The 16,758-nt window shown below is 65.4% G+C and overlaps 3 protein-coding genes across 7 annotated transcripts; 1 reads left to right on the forward strand and 2 right to left on the reverse strand.

The window, feature by feature from the left end:
• Window positions 1–116: 116 nt before the first annotated feature.
• Window positions 117–4,453, reverse strand: LOC119152231 (angio associated migratory cell protein). Of its 2 annotated transcripts, none has more exons than XM_037397189.1 (11): window positions 4,309–4,453; window positions 3,831–3,983; window positions 3,293–3,412; window positions 2,998–3,137; window positions 2,738–2,882; window positions 2,496–2,579; window positions 2,163–2,278; window positions 1,704–1,807; window positions 1,112–1,202; window positions 658–812; window positions 117–389 (listed from the first exon to the last, which is right to left on the reverse strand). In XM_037397189.1, the coding sequence occupies exons 1-11, from the start codon at window positions 4,394–4,396 to the stop codon at window positions 314–316; spliced, it is 1,272 nt and encodes a 423-aa protein (XP_037253086.1). In that variant the 5' UTR covers window positions 4,397–4,453; the 3' UTR covers window positions 117–313. The 2 variants fall into 2 exon arrangements, with proteins under 2 accessions (XP_037253086.1, XP_037253087.1); XM_037397190.1 differs by having other exon boundaries at window positions 4,337–4,416.
• Window positions 4,454–4,622: 169 nt separating this feature from the next.
• On the forward strand, window positions 4,623–16,723 carry PNKD (PNKD metallo-beta-lactamase domain containing). 2 transcript variants are annotated; one of them, XM_037398016.1, is made up of 10 exons: window positions 4,623–4,719; window positions 5,056–5,266; window positions 13,898–14,013; window positions 14,242–14,354; window positions 14,580–14,638; window positions 14,789–14,881; window positions 15,127–15,290; window positions 15,412–15,498; window positions 15,606–15,721; window positions 15,900–16,723. In XM_037398016.1, exons 1-10 carry the CDS (start codon window positions 4,656–4,658, stop codon window positions 16,071–16,073), a joined length of 1,197 nt encoding a protein of 398 aa, XP_037253913.1. In that variant the 5' UTR covers window positions 4,623–4,655; the 3' UTR covers window positions 16,074–16,723. The 2 variants fall into 2 exon arrangements, with proteins under 2 accessions (XP_037253913.1, XP_037253912.1); XM_037398015.1 differs by lacking the exons at window positions 4,623–4,719; window positions 5,056–5,266 and adding an exon at window positions 12,524–12,674.
• TMBIM1 (transmembrane BAX inhibitor motif containing 1) lies at window positions 6,029–12,183 on the reverse strand. Of its 3 annotated transcripts, none has more exons than XM_037398013.1 (12): window positions 11,976–12,183; window positions 8,802–9,062; window positions 8,613–8,695; window positions 8,459–8,523; window positions 8,273–8,326; window positions 8,085–8,135; window positions 7,850–7,889; window positions 7,637–7,674; window positions 7,323–7,410; window positions 7,121–7,216; window positions 6,806–6,859; window positions 6,029–6,702 (listed from the first exon to the last, which is right to left on the reverse strand). In XM_037398013.1, exons 2-12 carry the CDS (start codon window positions 9,034–9,036, stop codon window positions 6,559–6,561), a joined length of 948 nt encoding a protein of 315 aa, XP_037253910.1. In that variant the 5' UTR covers window positions 9,037–9,062; window positions 11,976–12,183; the 3' UTR covers window positions 6,029–6,558. The 3 variants fall into 3 exon arrangements, with proteins under 3 accessions (XP_037253910.1, XP_037253909.1, XP_037253908.1); XM_037398012.1 differs by having other exon boundaries at window positions 12,026–12,182; XM_037398011.1 differs by lacking the exon at window positions 11,976–12,183 and adding an exon at window positions 10,437–10,796.
• Window positions 16,724–16,758: the final 35 nt, after the last annotated feature.

Below are 16,758 nucleotides of genomic sequence, written 5' to 3' on the forward strand. Positions count from 1 at the left end.
CCTGGACTGCACAGAAGAGGATTGTCCTACCCTCAGTGAGCAATCTGCACCCTTCCCTCCTCCCCTGACGCCTTTGTTTCTCTTCCCTCCCAACAAGCAGAGTGGATGGCATACAGTTAAGTGAAATAATTTATATAATTAAAAGACGTTTTCATACAAAACCCCACACTTGGCCCCCAGATGGTGAGGGCAAAGCAGGGCAGGCGGGAAAATTACAAAGCACACAGTGGAGAAGGGCATGAAACCCATCTCCCTCATTCCTCTGTACACAAGCCCCCTGGCAGAGCCAGGACACCATCCCTCAGCACAGTTCCTAGCGATCAGGGCGCTGGACACAGAACACTTTGGCTTGGTGGTCACCAGAGGTCGTCACCACAATGGAGGCATCCCTGGGGGAGACAGGACTCAGAGATGGGGCTTTGAGCATCCCTCACCGACACCCTTAACCCAGCTCTGATCTGCCCTACTCGCCCTTGAGACCCTCAAGTCTCAGCATGGACCTGGTTTGTGCCCCACCCGCCCACCCCCCCCTTGGGACCAGACCCCAGGGGCACCCAAAGGAGAGAGCTCATGATTGAAGTTCCTGAGGCTGGAGGCCCCTGCCACCCCTGGTCTACTCTACCCCTCAGGGAAAGGGTCTAGGAGTTTTCTGCTCACTTGTTGACGGCGAAGTCAAGGATTTCAGCTGAGTGCCCTCGGTACTCGCTGATCATCTTCCCCGAGCGGGCATCCCAGAGCCGCACAGCCCCATCCAGGCTGCAGGTGTACACCACGGCTGAGCTCTCCTCCCACAGCAACTGCACAATCCCTGACTGGGGCAGGAGGACACCACAGGGTAAACACTGGGGATCCCCAGAAAGTCTCTGCTCCCCCCACATGCCCCACCCAGTGTTGTCTGCCATCCCCACAGACAGGAGAGCCAGCCTCCAGGGCCAGGCTCTGGGGCACATCCTGTGTGCAGGGACTGCGGCTGCCTTTGGGGAAGCCCAAGGGGCTGAGGGAGAAGTGCAAATTGGGAACTGGCCCCAGGAAAGCCCCTGGCCTCCAAGGGAGATCTCGGAAGGGCCCAAAGCCCACCCCCCAGGCCTAGGAAGAGGGGGCAGGGCAGTACCTCATGCTGGCACTTATGCCTCAAGCTCTGTGTAGAGAGGTCGTAGATAGCCAGCGTGCCATCCAGGTAGCCTACAGCAGCCAGTGGCATCCTGCAGAGAGGGGAACAGGCACTATGTGGGCCTGGCAGAAACCGGGATGGAAGCATGTGGAGAATCAAGGCTGAAGGCAAACTCTGTGCTAAAGACTACAGTATATCAAGAAGATGAGGGACAACCCAGTGGCCAGACCATGAAACTCCCTGATCAGGAAACCTGACAGGACAGTCAAGAGTCAGCAACCAACCCAAGGTTTACAAGGGAGAAGATAATGTCCTGGTAGGAAAGATCCCCAGCAGCCATGTCTAGAGGGTATCCTGGCCAAACAGTGGTCCATCAGGCTAGCCCAGACACCCCAACGTGGTGGGGGCAGGACTGGGCAGCTGGTGTCCCTTGTCCTCTGTGTCACACCCAAGTGACTCGGGATGTCCACAGCCAGCTGGGGAGGACGGAGGTGAGAGAAATGGCAGCAGAATGAGCACAAGAGGTGGAAATGGATGTTTGTAACAACCCCTGTTAGATCTAGCATTGAAAAGCAGCTGTCCCCACACTCACACGTTACAAAAGCCCAGCGACTCCACCGAGTTGGACTCTGCCTCCTCGCCTTCGCCGGCAGGGGCCTTGGGGGCCATGCTCTCCATCTTGAACACACACACCACCTGGGTGGAGGGAGGCGGACTAGTCCCCGAGGGGAGGGAAAGGGGACCCCCAGCCACACCGAGGTCCCCTTCCGTACCCGGGATCACGCCTACGTTCCCTGGACACCAAGGCCCAGCCCGACCCCAAAAAAACGCAGGTCCTCAGCGCTAACAAGGGGGAAGCTCTTCCAGGAGCCCAGCGGAACCGCCCTGGGGGAAGCGGTTGTGTTGGCGAAGGGCGCCTCCTGCTGGCTGCCGCTGGGCACCACAGGGCTGCTGGGGCCGGCAGCGCACCGATGCGGCCCGGCGCACGACAGGGGCTCGGGAGGCCGGTCCCCCGGGGTTCCGGGCTCTGCCCCCACTCACACGGACCCACCTTGCCCGTAGCGGAGTTGACCAGCTTGGCGTGACAGTCCACAGAGCCCGTCATGATCAAACTGCCGTCCTGGTTGCTAGCTACACACGTCAAGGGGTCCTGGTGGCCATCCTGGCCTGGGGGGCGAGGAGGAGGGGCATGAGCTCCACGTGGCCTCTCTGCTGCGACCCTGTGGGCCTCGAAACCCACCCTCCTGCAGCCTCCACCCTGCCTGGCTCCAGGCTCTGCCCAACAGCACCTGGACTCAGAGGGTTCCACCACTCCACCTGGCAGGCACTGAAAGAGGCGGTTCCCCAATTAAGGAGCATCCCAGGTGATTAACCTCTTCCCTACCTTTCAGAACATGCAGTGAGGTTCCCTGCTTCAGGTCCCAGATGCGCATGGTCCCATCCTCATACCCCACCACCGCTCGCTTCCCTGGGTGAGACAGAGCCAGCAGATAGAGCCAGAGCTCCCCTTGTCCCTCCACCTCCTGGCTCAGCAACAGACTGGCAGAAGCAGGAGGGCAGATGATGACAGCTGGGATCAGTCACAGAGCTGCTGACATTCCCCACCCAACAGCTCCTGTGCCTCACCATCAGGCAGGATCCTGCCACATGTGGCTGGGCATGCAGGGCCCTGGAACGTTTTGCAGTCTCCGCTAGGGATCTTCCACATCCAGGAGTTCCCATCAGCTGTGCCCGCCAGAAGCACATGGGCTTGAGGGTGCCACTCCATCCACTGGGCAGAGAGAGGGACAGACAGCATCATGGGGGTGGCATCCCCCCTGCCACCCAGGTGAGTCCCAGATGCCAGACCAGGAGCTCCCCACAGCACCAGAGGTCCCACCACTCACCTCCAAGTCTCCCACCTCAAAGGACCACACTTCTTCCTTGGCATCCACCCGCCATACTTTGATAAGACCAGACATGTCACCCGTGGCCACAAACACAGAGTCGTGACTGAAGCCGGCACAGGTGACCGAGTCCTTGTGTCCTGAAGACATGGGGGACAGAGACTGCTCAGGCCAAGCCATGAAGGACAGCCAGGAGCCTGACTCCAGCAGAGCATCAGCTGGGAAAGAGCACGTCCAGAGAGACACGGCTGGGAGGAGACACAGCCTCTCACTTGGACAATTTCAAGTGCCTCACCTGAGCATTCAAACAGGAGCTCTCCATCGCTCACACGCCACACAAAAGCCTTGTCGTCCTCCCCACCTGTCACCGCCAACGTGTTGGTCTTGGGGTCGAGGCTCACACAGAAAACAGAAGCTTCACAGAAGAATAAAGACAGGCTGCATGGCCTGGATGCCACTCATGCCCCACCTGACATTCCCAGGGGATCCAAACCCCACATAGCACTGGGTCTGGGCAGGATATCAGCAAGCTGAACCTCCCAACCCAAACCAGTGGGAATCAATTCTTCCCATGGAGGAAAAGCAGCACAGGCTGTCTGCTGAGCCCAGGGCGAGCTGCCACGGTAAGCGGCCCAAATGGCTTCTCTACCAGAACGTACGGTAGAAACAAGCGCAGCTGAAGGCAGCACTGAGTCAGGACGGCTGTCCCAAGAATGGCTAGGAGACAACTGCCTGGCAGACACCTGCTGCACCCCCTTACCCTGGGGAATGCCAGGGAGGGAGCAGGCCCTGAGGGAGACCCCCAGCTGCGGCTACCTGTGCCCATCACTCACCCGAGTGGAGGGAGAACGTGACCTCGCTGTCATCCTGTGCCTCCATGCTGTCCTCCACCCCCTCATCGTCCTCCGTCTCCCAGGCCTCAGCGCTGGGCTCTTCCGCCCCCTCGTCATCAAAGTCTACGTCCTCCATCTCGTCAGCCAGGTCATCTGCAGAGAGCAAAGGTGAGAAGGCAGCTCGAGGCCTGCCCGGCTCGGCCCTTCCAGGGCAGGCGGCTGCGGCCACGAGGGACCTGAGGGACGGGGCAGCGCGGGGGGGACGCGCGATCCCGATGCCGCCGCGGCCAGGAGCCCCGGAGCAGAGGAGCTGCAAAGGAGCGAGGCGCCACCCGGGGAGAGGCCGCGGGCTGAACGGGTCGGGGCCCGTGGCCCGGCCTGGCGCAGGGGCGGGGCCGGAGCGGGCCCGGTGCCCCGGCGGGAGGCCGGAGCCCCCGCAAGTCCTGCCCGGTGCGCAGCGCGGTGCGCCCCGTCTCACCCGGCCCGGGCGGGCCCAGCTCCACCACCTCGATGATCTCCTCATCGCCGTGGAAGCTCAGCGCCCCCGGGCCCTCGGCGGGCTCCATGCCGGCCTGCCCGCGCACCCCACCCCGCCGCCGCCGCTGCCGCCGCTTCCGCCGGTCGCCCCGCCCCGGCCAATCCCCGCCCGCCGCCCTCCCGCCTCAGCCAACTCCGACCCGCGTCCTTACCCGGGCCCCGCCCTTTCCGCCAGCCGGGTAGCCCGCCCCCGCCCCACGCGGTGTGCTCTGGGAGCTGTAGTTTCCCGCGCGCCGCCCGGGCAGCTCCGCCCCCCGGCAGCCCAGCGCGCGGGCGCCAGCTCCCGGCATGCAGCGCAGGGGCCGCGCGCCTGCCCGACCCGCCATGGCGGCGTTGCTCGGCGGACTGCGGGGTAACGGCGGGCGGAGCGCGGGGGGGCGGAGCGCGGTTGGGGCCCCGGGAGCATCTCGCCACCACCCTCAAGGCACGGCCCCGCGGCCCCCGGCGCACAGCCTCGGGGCGCCCCCAGGGCCGGCCCCGCCCCGCCCGCCTGAGGAGAGGCCCTGCGGTCCCGCCCCCCGCGCGTGGCCCCGCCCCTCAGCCTTGCCCCCACCCGGCGCGGCTCTAGCCCCGCCCCCCCGCCGCGGGGGCACGAAAGGGGCTAGGACAGGGGCAGAGGCGGGAGCCTCAGGCAGCTTGGGCTGCGCCCCCTACAGGCTGCCCCTCACTAACACCTCTCTCCCCACAGGGCTGCTGGTGGCGGTAGGACCAGCAGCGGGTCCTTCCAGGCCTTGGGCGTCGCTGGCACCTCCGGGCACACGGCTGTTCAGGCAGAGCTGCCACCGGCTAGTGGGGCCACAGGCCAGCCCGGAGCCTGGCCGTAGCAGGCTCCCCGAGGGGGTGGAGTACATCCCCACACGCAAGGCCAAGAACCCAATGAAGCCAGTGGGGGTGGCCTGGTGAGTGGTTTGGGCAGCGGGAGAGGCTCAGCACTGGGAGGCTCCACTATTCTGTGGGGTCTGGTTTGGGACCAAGGGGGCCCCAGACAGCTGCGGTGCCAAGCAGGGGGGTGTCCATGCCACTCTAGGGTGGCACAGAGCCCTTGTTTCCCCAGCAGCTCCCTCCATCTCCTGCCTACTGGCTGTCCTGCAGGGCCATCGGATTGCCCTCTGGCATCATCCTCTTCCTCCTGGCCAAGCGCGAAGTGGACAAAAAACGTCTGGAGCAGCTCAAAATCCGCCAAAAGATGATGGAAGCCAACCAGGGCGAGTACGAAACAGAGCGATACAAGAGGGTGGCCAGGGGAGCATAGCCAGGTTGCCCCTGCCCCCAGCCTGGCACCTGTGATACCTTGAGGGGATGTCAGCCTCGTGTGACATGCAGCACTGGCACCTGCCCTCCCTGTCGACCCAGCAGGCTGGGTGTGGGGCTGGGTAGGGACAAATAAACCTTATCCTCAGTGAGTGGAACAACTTGGTGCCGCTGTGGTCACTCCCTCAGTGCTCAGCCTGCCCCCACAGCGCAGGGGCCCAGCTCCTCTGCCACCAAGGTTCTGCCCACAAGGGCAGACGGGTACAGGCAGGGGAGGGAGGCCAGGCCTGGAGCAGCTTGACCTTGTTTTTTCCACCCCAAAGTCAGGTTTGCACTGCCCCACACCACAGCCTCCACTGAGGCTGCCCACGGGTTTTTTGGGGGAGTCGCCACACCAGTAAGACTGGGACTGTCTGGAAAATTAAAGTGTTTTATTTAGCAAGTGCAACTTTGCCCATGTCCGTGGCTCCAGGGCATCTGCAACGTGAGCTCTGCCACGAGTCCCTCCACGGGTGTCCCAGCTGCCCCCTGCCCACGCTAGGCACTGCCACAGCACAGGAAAGGGGGCATGGCCAGAGCAGTGTTTAAGGCACCAAGTGGTGACACCAAACGGGCTCTGTCAAAAAAATCCCAACACAATCCCAGCGGACACTGTCAGTTCCCCACACCCCAGCAGGACTGTGGCAGTCCACTGCCAGCCTGGCACTGCCAGCAGGGCCTCAGCAAGCAGTGCTGAGGCTGGGCATTGCCTAAACACTGGCAGCCAGTCTCCCCCACCGCCCTTGGAGGCTTGTGGCAGGGTGATCAAGGGAAGCAGTTTCCTTAGCAGCCTACGGGTAGGGATGCTAAAGCATTAGGAGTCATGGGAAGTGGCCATATCCTGTACAGAGGCCAGAGGAGGGGTGAGGGGTAGTGGGGGTTGACAGGAGTGGTCCCAGGGCTAATCCCGGCCCACGATCTGCAGGAGGAACGTGAAGATGTAGATGATGTCAGTGTAGATAGTGAGGGCACCGTAGACATACTCCTCGGGGCTCAGTGTGTTCTTCCTGTTCCCCAGCACAAGTTGGGTGTCATAGGCAAGGAACTGGGGGGGCAGAGGGTGTCTCAAGACAGGAACCAAGGCAGGGGGATTCCCCCCTACCCAGTCCTTACCTGATACCCTCTGCCCATCCCAGCCATCAACTCACCAGGGTGAAGGCAATGGCACCAATGGCCGCGTACAGCATATGGAGCCAGGGCACCTGCGCGGGGAAGGGGACATGGGCAGGGTGAGCCAGGTTGCTGGCACGCAGCAGACACGGCAGGGCAGGTCCTGCCCGCACCTGGCTACCGAGGAGCTGCTGCTGATGCCGACGCACCCTCTCCCTGCAGGCAAACTGCCTCTGCCGTGGCCAGCACCACACCCTGCTTCCTGGCAAAGAAGGACCACCCAGCCCCCCCTGCCCATACCACCCCTGGGGACACCTGTGGCACCCCACAGCCCCTCTGTCCTCCCCACTCACATATTTGAAGGAGAGGACGATGGCTGTGACAATCCCAGTCACCATGACCACGATGCCCAGCACGCAGAAGAGCCCAGGACATGATGTAAAATCAACCTGCCGGGGCAGGGGGACACATATGTCACAGGAGAGCCCAGGTGTCCCCACCACCCACCTCCCTGCGCCTGGACCTCCACAGGGCAGGGCACATCCCCCTACTTGCCTTGGTCTGGAAGCAGAAGATGGTGACAATGATGGCCACAATGGCAGTGATGAGCATGGCGATCAGGACGGCATTGGTTCGGTACATGCTGCAGATGGAGGGGACACCAGAGTCACCCCACACTTAGGCATCCTCCTGCCAGGGGGGTGTTGGTGACACCCCCCCCAGCCCTGATCCTGGATAGGGGCCCCTCCATCCCCAAGCCCAGGGGACCAGAATGTCCCCCAGCTCCTGGCAACCTCTCATTTGAGCCAGCTGCATGGCCAGGACAGGAGGGCCCCAGTTCCTGTCAGTGCAGCGTCCCCGGGGCGTACCTGGCGATCGTGCCTGTCATCAGCCCCATGGCCAGCGTCTGTGGGAGAAGAGAGAAGCGTGGGCTCAGCAGACTGAGCGGCACCATGGTGGCCAGCAGTTCCTGGCTGCCCCCCACCTGCCCACGCACCCCCCTGTCCCTCCCAGCCCGCCTGGGGAGCTGGGATGCCACGGGGGCACCCCCAGGCCCCCCCTGCCAGCCCCAGCCCACTCACGAAGATGCTCAGCAGGATGATGTTCCAGGGGAAGCGTCTCCTGGGGATGAAACAAGGAGAGAGAGGTGAGCTGGTGACAGGGGCCACGTTACGTCCCCCTGATCCTCATGCCTCAGGGGCAGCGCCAGGCAGGGACACCCCCTCCTGATGACCTGGAGACACCCCCCATATCCACTGTGTGGGTATGCCGCTGGGACACCCCCAACCCCAGGGGTCCCAGCCACCAGTAACTCACCGGGGACCCTGGCAGCAGGCCAGCACCAGGTAGGTCACCAGGAACACACCACTGCAGAGAGAGATGGCAGGGGTCAGCCCTCTGACCCCCCACCAGGACCCCTCCTGGGCTGGGAGTCTGTGATTGTGGGGTGCCAGCTAACAGATGGCACCCCAGAGGGGGCAGGAGGTGGCAGACCCCCTACTCACTACGAGGCATAGTAGATGGCAACGTTCCTCTGGACAAAGGAGCGGACAGGGGAGCTGTGGGATGGGAGAGACAAGCGTGAGGGAAGGGGGACAGCAACTACTGTCCCCCCAGAACCCCACCCCAGGGGACACGGGGCCAGGCTCTCCCTTTTTGGGGGCAAAGCTAAGGAAGGACCTTCCACTCACACAAAGGTGAACACGGCAATGATCCCCACCGTCACCAGCAGCTGCAGGGAGATGATAGCGTAGACCTGCAAGAGATAGGGCGGTGAGCACCCAGCCCCCCACCCTGACAGGCACCCCCCACCCTGACGGGTGTCCCCAGCTGCCCAGGACTCACCTTGCGGATGAAGGTGTGCCGGACTTTCTTGTCATCCCAGTCAACCGATTGGAAGGGGGAATCATCCCCGATGGCACTGTCGCCTGCAGTGGGGGACACCTCTCAGCACCAGGGTGGGCTGCACAGCTCCCCCATAGCATCCCTGTTTCTAGTGCCCCCCCAAAAAATACCCAAGCTGCCCCCACTTACCAAACCGAATAGGCATGGTGGGCATGGCCATCCCCGGCTGGGGGTACCCCCCTGGCTGTGCATACCCCCCTGCTGCAGGGTACCCCCCTGGCTGTGCATACCCCCCTGCTGCAGGGTATCCCCCAGGCTGCGGGTACCCCCCAGCGTAGTGGGAGGGCTGGGGGTACCCCCCTGGTGGTGGGGGGTAGAGGGGGTTCTTGTCGTCGTAGGGAGGGGGTGCGTTGGGCTGCGCCATGCTGGCTCCCAGTCTCCCACAGGCACCTGGAGGCGAGAGAAGGTGGTGGGGAGGGGGGTGTCAGTGCAGGTCCCCCTCCCTGGGCAGTACGCATTCCCAGCAAGTGAAGCTGCAAGTGCAGGGACACAAGGGACAGTGGAGCCACAAAACCTCCGCCTCCCACTTTAATAGCAGCTTCTAACTAATGACAAGCTGGCCTCAATGCCAGCAGGTCAGTGAGACACAAGGGACATTCGGCCAGCTGGGGCCACCAGCATTCCTGTGCCCTGAGTCCTGCGTCAGTAGCCAGCCACCGGCAGGGCAAGGCCACGAACTGACTCAAGCTGTAGCAGGGACATGACCTCTCTGGTGAGGGTATGACCCCTCTGGGCTCTGCAGCCCACCCCGCCATCGCTGACCCACGCAGATCCCCCACTGCCCACCCCTCCATTTTGGGGGTGCCCCCCACCCAACAGCCCAGTGGGTCACGCAGGGGCTCCGGAACTCCTGAGTCCCCCCAGGGAGTTATAGGGACAACTGCCACCCACGTCACCTCAGATGGAGGTGGACACGTCCCCGGGGAGGGGAGCCAGGACCCCCCTGAAGCTGAACTCTCCACGCCAGCTGCACTGGGCCCCCTTGCAGAGCCCCCGGCAGCCATGAGCAGCCAGCCTGGGCCCAGGGCCAGCTGCTGGGATTAGCCCTTGGAGGAGGAGGAGAGGGAGAAAGAGGAAGAAGACAGGATCTCCAAGGCCAGGAAAACAATGGCACTGCCAGGAGCCGGTGCCAGGCCTTTACCCGTCTGCCACCCCCCGGCACTGCCACTGGCGGATGCCCACCCCAAGCCCCAGGCAGATGCCAGAACCCGCCACGTCCCCTCTGCCTGCAACAGTGACGTCCCCTCTGCCTGCAACAGTGATGTGACCCCAGGACCATCCCTGGGAAGGAACCAGGACTGGACTCCACTGGGAGTGGGCTGGGAGACGACTGGGTGCTTCCTCCAGCATGACGTCAGTGCTTCCCATGGCTGGGCTGGGCGGGTGGCGGAGCAGGGGGGCACACCCGAGCCAGCCATGCCAGACCAGGGGGAGCAGCTCAGGGTCCATCCCTCCATCCTTCCCACCGTCTGTCCTAGCCACAGCAGAGCTGTCACGGCTGTGCCGCCCTTCTGCCATCACGAGGATGGCGGTGCTGAAAATAACCAGCACGGCACTGACCACCTGACCAGGAAGTTTCAATTCCACTGTTCTGCGGTTTCCCAAAAAACAGCCGGTGCCCCCCAGCACTGCTTCATCTGTAGCGCCTGGGAAGGGCCCAAAATAGGAGCCTGACCCCAGGAAAACCCCTGTGGCTGGCACCTGGTTAAGGGGAACCAGAGTCCCTAGGAGAGAACCCACGCACCTAGGGAAAGCGGGACTTACCTGGCCAGCACATGGTCACTGTGCAGGTCCCACCCTGGAGGCGTCCTACCCTATGCCCATGGCCAGCACCCTGTGGCCAGGGTCTGCCAGTTGCCCCAGTCCCCCCTGACCCCACGCCACTGGGGTAGCCTTGGGAACAGGGAAGGAACCAGCCTGACGGGTCCCTGTGGCCGCCGCACCCAGAGAGGCAGGCAGCACCCTGCACCCTCCCGGGGCTACAGCACAGCACAGCCCCAAAAGCAGAGGTCACCAGCTCAGTGGCCCTGGCATGACGTGCTGTCCCCGGGGACAGGGTGCTGTTCTGCACTGGCACTGTGACTCAGCACAGATAAGGCACACGTGGTGGGGACCAGGGGCGCAGGCGGGTGTCACCCCCGGCACAGCCCCATCAGGCAGCGTCTCCGCTGGCTGCCTTGGCCTTCCTGCCAGGCTCAGGCTCCTGCCACCAGCTCTGCGGGGACCCTGGGGCACCAAGGGCCACCTTGGGGGGGGATCAGCGTTTGGGGGGGGGGCAGGGGAGGGGGCGGCCAGGGCTCCCCACTTTCCCCATGGCTCCCCACAGTGAGGCTGCCTGGGAAAGCATTTGACTTCCCAGAAGAGCCTGGAAGCTCCCACCAGTATGGCACTGCTTGGGAAGGCACGGCTTGGGACAGCACAGCCCGGGATGGCACAGCCTGGGACAGCACGGCACGGCCTGGGACGGCACGGCACGGCTCAATACAGCACAACTCCGTACAGCACGGCCCAACAGAGCACAGCACAACTTGGCCCAGCCCGGCCCAGCTCAGCTCGGCAGGGCTCACGCCGGGGGGGTCAGTGCGCCCCCCCCCCCCCCCCCCCCCCCCCGCTCACACGACACGAGTTTGCAGGAGCTCAGCATCGCCACCGCGCCTCTGTCCGCGCCCCCTGCCCGCCTCCGCGGGGGACGGCGGTGCCCCCCTGTGCCCCACGCCAGGAGCCCTCACACCGTCCACAGCCGGTCCCCACGCACCCCCCGCGGTGCCACGCCGCACCCTGCCGGGCACCGACCCGTGCCACCACCACGGGCTCCGTGGGGGACACCCTGCACGGCATAAAAGGGCGCTGCCACCCCTGTCCCGCCCCGAACCACCCCACACCGCGCCCCTCCGCGATCCCGTGGGGTCTGGAAAACGGCATCAGATCCCGCCCGTGGGGGTCCCGTCCCCCCGCGTCCATGCCCGCGGGGTCCCACCCCGTCCCCGCGCTCACCCGCCGCGCCGCACCTCGCCCCGAAGTGCCCCACCCGCCCCGGGGACGGGGCTGGGGGGGTCGCAGCGCGTTCCCGCCGTTCAGGGACCAGCCTCCCACCCTCGCCCGGACCCCGCCGCCCGCCGGGACGCTCGGTGCGGCGCTGGGACACCCCCCCGCACCGGCTGCGGGCCCGGAGGGGGCCGGGACAGGGGGGTGGGGGGGGGGCAAAGGCGGCCGGAACCGGGCCGGGGGGGAGCCGGGGGAACGAGAGGAACCGCGGGGTGGGGGACGGGGGTCTCCGTGCCCCACCCGTGTCAGCGGCCCTACCTGGGAACCGGGAATGGCGGGGGGAGCGGAGCGGGGCCGGGCCGCCCTACCTGCTGCGCGCTGCTCCGCCGGGCTGTGGCCGCGACGAGCCGGGACGGGGCGGACGGGGCGGGGGAAGGCACCGCCCGCCGCGCCCCCCTGCGGCGACTCCGCGCCGCTGCGCCCCGGGGTGCCGCGGAGGCCGGGCGGGGGGCGCTCCCCTCCTGTTGCTGCCCGGGACGGACCCCCTCGACCCCCGCCCGCCGAACGAGGCGCCAACCGCCCCGCCCGCGCCCTCCCTCCTGCTGGCCCTGACGTCACTTAGGGACCCCCTCCTCCGCTCAGTGACGTCACTGGGGGGACACCTTTTGCGGCGCTGGGGAGAGGGGAATCCCCTCCTCTCTCTGCCGGTGACGCGGCCGGTGTGTCCCCCCTCCCCGGTCCCCGCGGCAGTGACGCAGCGTGACCAGCAGGGGGCGCGGCGGGTGCGGCGGCGGGGGGCGGTGGCGTGACGCGCGGGGAGGCGGGGCGGGGCGGCATGGCCGCGGGGCGCGGGGGGCGGCACCCGGGCGATGGCGGGGCCGCGCTGCGGGTGGCGGTGGCCGGTGCCCGCGGGCTGGGGGCTGCCTGCCTGCGCCGCTACCTGCCCCTCCGCCGCCTGGCCCGCCGCGCCGCCGCCGCCCTCATGGCCCTGGCCGGCCCGCTGCTGTTCCGCGTGGGGTGAGTGTCCGCCGGTGCGCCCCGCCGGGAGGGAGCCACCGCCGCCCGCCTTTGTTCTGCCTGCGGCAGGAAGGGCCCGTTCTCCGCTGCTTGTGCAGAGCTCCCCGGCGATGCCAGCGGGGCCAGCCCGGCGTGCCCCGGCCCCGCTGGCATCGGGAGGCCGGGCTGGGGCTGGGGGTGGGCAGCCGGCCAGCCCTCCACGGGTGCTCAGCCCGCCCAGGTCGGCGGGGCGAGGGCAGGCGGTGTCAGCCCGGCTACCGGGGGGGCTTTGCGGGGCCGGGAATCACCCACCGGCTCTCCGAGCACGGTGGCGGTCACCCTCGTCTCTGACGCCCTTCCCCGCCCCGGGGCTCCTTTCCTCGGGTCTGATCATTAACCCACCCCGGTGCCCAGCCGTGGCCCTGCTGCCCGGTGCTGCAGGAGCACCCGCTGCCCGGCTTCGGGCTCCCACCACCCCCTAGATGCAGGAGACCCCCAGCTTCTGCCAGGATCCCTCCTGCCATGTACCTGCTGGTGCTGGTGCGGAGGGTGTAACCGCCCAGGGGGATGCCTTTGGCCCAGAGACGGGCTTTACAGCCCGGGGCTTTGCATGTCCTTCTTGGCACTGGTTTCCAGCCCCAGCCCAAAATGCTGCTGTATAAACAGGGGGTCCCCCTGGACCCCCAGCCTGCGTCCGTTGCACCCCTGCATGGCACATGCCATGGGGCATTTGTAGCTTCCCTTTTCCCCAACCACTTCGGCCCCCGCTTCCCTTTTTCCCAGGGCTGTGGCACCCAGGGCCAGCCCTCAGAGCAGGGTCAGCCCTGGGCATGGCCCTTCTGGCAAGGAAGGGGACACACCGCACAACACACCCGGGGATGCCTGGCTGTCAGAGTGCTGCTGCAGGCAAATCCCTGAAGCTCCAGCCCTTCCTAGCGAGCAGAGCCCTCCTGGACAAAGTGACGGACACCCCCGCGGTGGTGACGGACACCCCCGCGGTGATGTCACCCCTGGCCCTTGCTGCCCAGAGCAGCTGGGGGGACATGCCTGAGGAACTGATTCTGCCCTTGCTGTAGATCAGGGACAGGGGAGGGGGAACGGATGCCACCTTCAGCCCCCACGCATGGGAAGGTGACCTCGTATGTGTGCCCTGTGGGGGTCATGGCCCTGGCAGCAGCTCCCCCCGCAGCTGGACTCCTTGGAGGGGCTGGGGTTTAACGCCAGGCGGTGTCTGCCCTCCCCAGGTACAGCCTGTACGCCCGCACACGGCTGGGCTACCTCTTCTACCAGCGGCAGGTGAAGAAGGCCCGGGAGCGGTACCCACATGGCCACTCTGTGCCCCAGCCCTGCCGCTTCCCTGGTGAGTCCTGGCAAGCCCCACCACTGCCGTGACCCCGTCGTGTCCCCCCACACTGGCACTTCAGGGTGGAGAGGGGTTGCCATTGCCAAATTGCCCAAAGCATGTTTAACTGAGAATTTGATTTAAGGTGTGGGGAGTTTGGCCTGTCCTCCCCTTTCCTGGGCAGGGGCGTCGTGCCCTGATGTCTGTCTGCCTGTCCATCTATCTATTCATCTCCTCCACCCCCAGGGTTGAAAATCCTGCCCATTCCCGTGCTCTCCAACAACTACAGCTACCTGGTCATTGACACTGGCTCTGGCCGGGCGGCCGTCGTTGACCCCTCAGACCCGCTGGCTGTGCAGGTGAGACCCCCACAGCCCCCCCAACCCAGTGTTCGGGTGTCCCCAGGTGAGGGTTGGCATCTCTGGCTTTTTTGGGGGGAAAATCTGTCCCTAATCTTCAGCCTTTAGTGCCTGGGACAAGGTTGGAGGGTGGCAGGGCTTGTTCAGTCTCTGGGGAGCTGGGGGAGGGTTAAGGGTCTGTGTCCCCCCAAGATCTGTCTGTCTGTTCCCTCCCCCCATTCCCAGGCTGCCATTGAAGAAGAGGGGGTGATGCTGGAGGCCATATTCTGCACACACAAACACTGGTAAGGGGCAAGAGGGGGCCCTGAGGGCGTTGGTGGCTGCTGTGGAGGGTGCCCGAGCTGAGGCAGCCCCCAGCCCTACCCCCCAGGTTGCAAGGGGTGGGGGAATATGGGGGGCAGCACATTTAGGGGCGCTGATCTCCCTGTCTGCAGGGACCACAGTGGGGGTAATGCAGCACTCTGCCAGCAGCATGGATCCTGCAAGGTATATGGCAGCGCCCTCGATGCCATCCCAGAGCTCACCAAGTAAGTCCTGCACCCCACATCCCCCACAGCACCCCTGTAATTTTGGGGGAGTGTGCGTCAGCCCAATCACCATTGTCTGCTTCACCCACCCACCAGTCCCTGTAGTACCACGTTGTCCTCTTCATGGGCAGAGACCTGACACACTTATGACACTAGTGCACCAGGAAAGGGTTGTATGGGGAGGTGGGTGTTTTGAGGTGCTGGGGCGGGGGGCACCCTGACCATGCACCCTGTGCCTGGTGCAGCCCACTTGCAGACCGGGAGAAGGTGAGCGTGGGCTGCCTGACCTTCGAGGCGCTCACCACGCCTGGCCACACTGTGGGCCATATGGTGTACGTGCTGGATGGCGGGCCCTTCGGCGGCCCCCCCTGCCTCTTCTCTGGGGACCTCCTCTTCCTTGCTGGCTGTGGTGAGTGTGCCCAACCCCAGACCTGGGTGGCTGGGCCGGGGGGATCAGTCCTGCCCTGGGAAGGGCTTGGGGGGACCTCCCCAATCCCCTCCCCATGACAGGTGGTTGTGTGGTGGTCCAGGCAGGCTGTTTGAGGGCTCCCCTGAGACCATGCTGGCCTCCCTGGACGTGGCTGTGGGCTTGGGTGAGGACACACTGCTGTGGCCGGGTGAGTGTCCCCAGCAGTGAAGCAGAGCTGTCAGCGTCCCCCCCAGCCCCTGCTGCCAAGCTGGGATGCCAGACAGGAGCAATGCTAAAGGGTACAGGGGTCCACAGGCCATGAGTACGCGCTGGAGTGCCTGACCTTCGCCAGCCTCCTGGAGCTGGACAACCCCGCGCTGGAGCAGAAGCTGCGGTGGGCAATGCAGCAGCGTCAGGAGAAGAGGAGCACGGTGAGGCTGGGGGGGTCCCCTCGCTGCAGCCCCTACACCCCAGCACCTTGTGGGATTCCCCATCCCTTGGCTGGAATGCTGCACCCCAGCACCCCCTGCATGGTAGGGTGCGTAGGGGAAGGTGGTGTTGGGGGGGGGTCCCATGCTCTGGCAGGGGTCTGAGCGGCTGCCCCCACAGTGCCCCTCCACGCTGGGGGAGGAGCAGACCTACAACCCCTTCCTGCGGACCCACCGGCCGGAGCTGCAGGCGGCGCTGGGGCTGCGGCAGGGCAGGGGGGAGCACCCCGACGCCTTCCGTGCCCGTGTCCTCAAGGAGGTGCGGCAGCGCAAGGACCTCTACAAAGCCACCTAGACCCACCCCCCCATCTTTCCATGGGGCCGGGTGCTGCTTGGACACAGGGGGCCTGAAGACTGTGTGGTTTGATTTGCTGTATATCTCCCTCCTGGGGTGCTGAGCTGGGGAGGGAGTGGAGTGCACACCCCCACCCCATGGGCACCCACCTCCATGGGCACCCCATAAGTGATCCCTGCCTTTGCTCCCCCAGACTTGGGGGTCACCAGCTACCACGTGGAAGCACCTCGATGCCCCTTCTGGGTGTCTGTAGCCCCCCACCCCACTGCTGGGACTGTAGGGATGGCACCAAGGGCTTTTCCTGACCCACTCAGCCCCGTTTTTCTAGGAGCCTCCAATTCACACAGACACTGCTTCCCCCCAGCCAGCACTCAGGGAGCCCCCCCCTTCCCCTGCCAGCCCCCAGTGCCGTGCATCTCCTTTGGGGGCAGGGGCTGGGATGGAGCCAGCAAGGGGAGGGGGGGGGCAGCACTACCTCCAGGCAAGGGGCTCTTCTCCAGCACCCCATGCTTGGTGCCGGAGCCCCCCCTGCACACACACACGCACAGATAAATGGGGCCATGGGGGCACGCTGGTGGGGTGCTGCTGTACTGGGGACTGGATACCCACCCAACACCCCCACCCCACCCCCAATAAAAGACTGGATCGGATTTGTACCTGTTTGGTCTTTTCTCTGCGCGGCCGG

Source organism: Falco rusticolus, chromosome 8 (assembly GCF_015220075.1).
Source record: "Falco rusticolus isolate bFalRus1 chromosome 8, bFalRus1.pri, whole genome shotgun sequence".
Classification (NCBI taxonomy): domain Eukaryota; kingdom Metazoa; phylum Chordata; class Aves; order Falconiformes; family Falconidae; genus Falco; species Falco rusticolus.